A 6,000-nucleotide genomic window follows, 5' to 3' on the forward strand; every position below is an offset into this window, starting at 1 on the left:
ACTGATTTGTTCACTTGGCCATGTCCTTAATTCCAAAAAAAATCCCACAAATTTTTTTTTTTGCAAAACATTGCACTTGCAAGCAATAGCAAGTTTGTGAAATATTGCTAGAACAACTTGTACCACACCATCTGCTACATGGGGAGAACTGAGAAGTTAGAGATATGTCTGGGCTTTGAAATTTGATTTTTAAGTTTGTTCTGAGTAAAACCCCTTTGAGGTAACTTCATTTCAGTCTTACCTTCTTCAGACTGTGCTCCCAGTCTATGTGAAAAGAATTAGATCAGTAGTCAGTATTGGCCCTTCCACAGAGTCGGTAGCCTCCTCTCTTTTGCAAAATTCGTTATGCAAAAATCCCAGCTTAACACAAGGAATAAAAATCAGTACTTAAAGCAATGGATCTGCAGGAATAATTCAGATATCATGGAGAAGGATGCAACAGAAAACACCCTGCAAATTCATGTTCTACAAGGGATGTTCCCCTAGACACTCGGCTGAACTGTCCTTTATTCCCCAAATAATTAGTTAAGAGTTATTTATATATTGTGGTCCCACAAGATTTCTGATTTACAGTACAAAAAGCCAGGCACTGAATACAGTGATTATATTCCATCTGCACGGGGCATTTACTGACAGGAAAGTCTGTGGGCAAGTAGCTCTGGCCTGAGCTTGCTGCATTTCACTGAGATGAAGAATAAAGAACATTTTAGGCAGCCCACAAAGTGCAGTTGTTAAACTGACCCTATTTTCTCTCCTTCTTTCCATTTTCCTGCATCCAGCTTTTCAGTTTCAGAATTTCAAAGGGACAGTGTTATTTATGCTTCTTCCTATTTTAGAATGTTTTTATCATGTGTCATAGCACTCTGACTGCCTTAGGGGAGCTTTAATGATAATTTTATTTTTAAAAGTATAGGCTTATCTAGCCTGACCTTGATGCACATAATAAAAGGTTGCTAAACTCCTCCTCTAGAAAACAAAACAGGGAACAAATGTCCTGTGCCTGCTGGATCAAAAGCTCAAGTGTGGCAGAGCCTTCCACTACCCCAAAATATATCACCAAGGCAACTGTAGCAGTATTGCAAACAGGTATTGCAAAGGCTTCCCAGCCAGGATTTAAATAATCTGATTTTCCTGCAGTATGTGCTCTACAACACTCAGCAAGTCTTTCTGGAGATGAAAAGCATGCTAACACCATTCCAAAGAGTATCTTGGTACAGTAGGTTGTTATCAGTGCTCTTCTGAAAGAAAATTACAAGTGTCACTGTTCAAAGGTCAAACCAGCTCAGTAGAGTCCATGCAGCTTGGAAGTTGTTGGTTGTTGTTGCTTGTTCCCCTTTCCTCAAACAAATTTCTGAGAGGATAAGGAGATAACTGACTTCCCCCTTCACTCTCCTGTTCCTTCTCTGGAAGGGAAAGCTCATCCTGCAATGCAAGCACTTCTTGTCTTTGCTGGTTGTGCTCATCTGTAAGAATTTGGTTGTACCTACTGCAGCTCTTCCCTCTCGAGTCGTGGTACTCATGAATTCCAGTGGAGTGCACATGGGAACACCAGTGTTTGAACAGTCCTCATGTTCACACTCCTCCTTTCTACTACACCAACAGCAACCAGCATGCTTACAATCCATAGCCTGCTTTTATAAGTCACTGACAACATGCCAGGAATGCTCACAAAGGGGTGTTTTAAAGGGCTAATTGCAGAAGACTGCAAATTCCATTATTATCTTCTTGCATCCTGGAGAACTCTGCTCCATAACTAATGGAATCACACAAGTATATCAGCTTGCTTAGGACTTTTCTGCTCAATGTCACACACAGAAGTCAATACCACAGAGAGCTGAAAGCCCCAGCAGTCCAGATGTCTGTTCTTATGATGGAATAGTGGGGTGCCACAGTGCAGATCCCTTGCTCTTTCCATAAAACATCTTCAAATTCTTTGTCCCAAAAGTACATCCTGAAGTAGGCAGTGCCTCTCCTGTAGAGCTTCTGCCACACAAACTATAACCCAGCAAATAATCATGGCACAACCTGGCTCTACTCAACCTCTTGATTTTCAAGGACACCTATGGTTCAAGCTGGATGAAAATATTTGTCTCAGATTTCATAGCAAAAAGGGTTTTACACTTCATCCATCTGACTCAAACTGCTCTTCAAAATCCTGTAGCAAAACAGGTCTGAGGCTGAAAACAATGCTTATTCCCACCCTTTTCATAAACAATCCAGAAGAAGCAACCCCTCAAAATGAACCTTGGCAGGAGTGCTCAGCAAGGTTTGCTGCTGGCACAAGGTGGTAGGAAAGCTGCCAACACAAGGCAGGGATTAATAAACAGGTTGTCTTCTTTACATCCATGAGTGCATCAAGGAAAGCCAAGGAGGGGAGATAATCCAGCCCCATCCTGTGACTAGTTGGTTTAGCCACTGGTCCAAGGGTGCTAACCCACAATCCTGTGCTTTTGCCATCACTTTTCATACACTGTGAATACATGTCCCAGAAAAAGGATGGAAGGTGGAGTTCAGAAAGAAATTAATAGAAAAGAGGAATCTGGATCAAGTAATACCACCAGCAACCCAAGCAGCTCTGCAGCAGAAGCATATGACTCACTGAAAGAAAACCTGGCTTGCTGCTGGCTAAGTAAAACAGGAGAGCAATGTCATTAGATGAAAAATAAGAATACAAGTCGATGATAAAAAATTCCCTTGGACAAGGAGAGTCAGGATCACAGGAAACAGTTTCTCTGACAAAGGAAGTGAACTCCAGATTAAGGAACACTACATGCATACTAGCATTTGCTACAGATTATTAATATTGACTTGTTAACTCCTTCCTAGTAAAATGTGAATGGAATCAGGGAACAATTTAACACAGCTGAGGCATTCACCAAGACGGAAGAGAAGTTTGAAATCTGCTTTGAAACTCTCAAAACCTGGGTTGCCAAAAGTCCCACCCCTTCTACATAATCTAACAGAATAAAAAGCTGTTTCTTGTATTTAAGACACACCTTCCTTTACAGTCTACAAGGAACATAACAAAAACAATCCTAAGTAAAGACCCTAAGTGAAGCAACATCCATTACCTTACCACTGAAGCAGATACCCTAAGCAATATAAATAGTAGAGAAATTATTTTGAAAGATACCATCGCTCTTATCTCACAGCAATGTTCTTTTTATGTGGCACTGAACAGTTTTATTCAGTGTGTTGGCCTTCTAGGCTCATTCTTGTTCCTCATTCTATGGAAGACAGAGCAGAAGGGCTGGCAGGGCACATAATTTGTCTTCTTGGTGTGCATGTATGCTTCAGAAAGCTTTTCCTCTCCATTTCCCTGCTACTACATGTAAATAATTCTCCCTACTGTCTACTTTTGAAATTTAGTAGGATGTGAGGAGGAGCTAGAAGGAATTATTCGGTATGCTGAACTAAATTATGTAGCAATAACAAAAAGAAGTGCTTGAGTCAGTGTCAAATGTGTTGTTGGGAAGTCACTACACATCCCCACATGCTGTAATGCACTTCCCACAAACGTCCTTTCCGTCCTTGCCTTGTAAGAGCAGGAACCAAAGAGTCACCCTGGTACCAAAGCATGAGAGGACAGTTTGACATTAGCAGGAGTGTAGCCAGCAGTCTCCACCAGCATGTTTGCTCTGCTACTAAAGACTTAGACACGCCCCACTGAAAGAAGTGGGGTATGTGCATAACTTCTGAGATGTCCTTAACGCTGTGAGCTGCAGTCTGTAATAGCAATGTTTTAGCCAAAGTGCCTTTTAAGGTACAAAAATACAAAGAGTAAAACGTGAAGTTGTAATAAAATAACAACTCTTAGCTTAACTGTGGGCCAAGAACTCGGCAAGAATGTTCTGTTTTGGTTTTAAAGCTGATACTGCTCCCTAAATTCAAAAGCTGTGATAACACTGAGATTTTTAAGAACCAGATTTAGTGCACTGCTCTTGTTTTGATAGATACTTACACGTCAGCAATCACAGAAGATGATATTTACTTTTAGACTGCTGGTTGCATGTTCCTTAATCTTTTTGCCTGAGCTCATTCTATTGAGCAAAAGAAAATGTATATTGTCAGAAGCAGCCTTGCTTTATAAACACTGACAACTCTCTCTCCACTTAAAGGCAAGCCAGCCAAGCTCTCCAGAGCTGACTCAGGTCTTTAAGATTTGAGATGCATCCGCACATCTACTCTCAACATGCTTGTCAAGGCAGACAGGTTTCAGTTGATCTTACATTCCAAAACTTGGCAACATTTTAACAAATTGCACAAATAAGTGTATGTGTGTGTGTATATATATATATATATATATGTATATATATAAAAGAAGCATAGTTACAAAGGAGATTTAAAGGTGTGTGAGTCCTTCTAAGAGAGGTTACAGAGACGTGTGCATGAAACATTTCCGGTCTCGGTTTATAGCAATAAGAATAGAAGTGGACAGGCAAAAACTTCAACCTAGAATCTGATGGCAGCTATAATACCCCAGTCAAAACGAAATTGTTCGCACTGTCAGGACCGAGACAGTCTCACAGATCTACAACGGCAAGTCACAAACGCCTCGGCAAACAGTTGGACAAGGCACATGTTACCTTTACCTTTGTAAACAAAACCAGAGCTCGGAATCGCCGCGGTGACAGCGACCGAACCCCGCAGGTCCCGATCCCTGGCGGTGCCACCTCGCTCCCGCTGGGGCTGGCGGGCAGTCCCGATCCCCAACTCCAGCGGGTGGGGGGAGGAAGCTCCTCCGAAGGCGAGCATCCCTCGGGACGTGGCGGCTGGGGCGAGCATCCCCCGGGACGTGGCTGCCCCGCTCCCCCCGCCTGCCTCTCCCCTCCCCCAGTAAACCCACCACAACAAAAGAGGGAGGGGAGGAAGGCCGATCGCGCCCCTTCCCCCTCGCCCCGGCCGCTCACCGTGCTGGGTGAAGACATTGAATCCTCCCTCTGCGGAGCGCCCGGCCGCCTCCCTCCGGCGGCCCGCCGGCCTGGCCGCGCTGCTCCCCCGCAGACCCCGCGGCTGCTGCTGCTGCGGCGGCGGCGGCTGGTGCTGGAGCCCCGCGCCCGGCTCCCCGACGCGGCCCACCTGCTGCCCCATGGCGGGCCGCGCTCACATCCCGCCGCTCCCGGCCCGGCAGGCACGTCCCGGTCCTCCCGCGGCCGGTCCCGGCGGCTCCCGCGGAGCTCCGGGCTGGGGCTTCACGGGCTCGCCCCCGTAGCCCCCGCCGCCATCTTAAACCACAGAGCGCCGGCGGAGCGGGGACGGAGCGGCTCCCGCAGCCGCCTCCGGTCCGCCCAGGGAGGGGAGGGAGCGAGGGAGGAAAGGAGGGAGGGAAGAAGGGAAGCTGGGAGAGAGGGAGGGCGGCTGCCCCCCCAACCCAGTCCGCCCTCCCGCGGCACGCTGGATCCCAGGATTGTTTGGGTTGGAAGGGAGCTGTGTGAATCACCCAGGCCCAAGGCAGGGTCACCTGGAGCAGGTGACAGGAACACGTACGTTCAGGCGGGTTTTGAATTTCTCCAGAGAGGGAGACTCCACGCCCTCCCTGGACAGCCTATTCCAGTACTCTGCCACCCTCAACGTAAAGAGTTCTTACTCATGCTGAGATCGAATTTCTTGTGCTTTAGGTTATGGCCATTGCTCCTTCTGTGTCTGGGCACCACTGGAGAGTCTGGCACCATCCTCTTGGCACTGCTACAGGCAGGCAAATTAGGGGGGACTGGCACACGAGGGAATGCGCAGGGGCATCGGCTGAGGGGCAAGAGCCACCCCGCTGACCTGCCAGATCACTCTCCAGGAGAGGCCTCCCATCTCGGCCGTGAGCGGCAGCCCGGGAGAATCACAGAATCTCCTGAGATGGAAGGGACCTCTTAAGTCCATCTCTCGGTCCTGCACAGGACAGCCCCAAGAACCACACCTGAGACTGTCATCCAAAATACTTCTTGAACTTTGTCAAGCAATGGCCGTGGCCTCAAGGCTGCCCCAGCCTGAGCAACACTGTCCCTTTAG

General features: G+C 47.0%; 1 protein-coding gene across 2 annotated transcripts in view; it reads right to left on the minus strand.

Moving 5' to 3' along the window:
* The window catches only part of ABL2 (ABL proto-oncogene 2, non-receptor tyrosine kinase), a 44,585-nt gene extending 39,376 nt beyond the window's left edge, over positions 1 to 5,209 (minus strand). For both annotated transcript variants that reach the window (XM_084211337.1, XM_084211336.1), the window contains exon 1: positions 4,911 to 5,209. In XM_084211337.1, the coding sequence (XP_084067463.1) occupies positions 4,911 to 5,091 (181 nt within the window). In that variant the 5' untranslated portion in view covers positions 5,092 to 5,209. The remainder of the gene's footprint in view (positions 1 to 4,910) is intronic.
* Positions 5,210 to 6,000: the final 791 nt, after the last annotated feature.

Source organism: Fringilla coelebs (genome assembly GCF_963513975.1).
Source record: "Fringilla coelebs genome assembly, chromosome: 9".
In the NCBI taxonomy this organism is placed as follows: domain Eukaryota; kingdom Metazoa; phylum Chordata; class Aves; order Passeriformes; family Fringillidae; genus Fringilla; species Fringilla coelebs.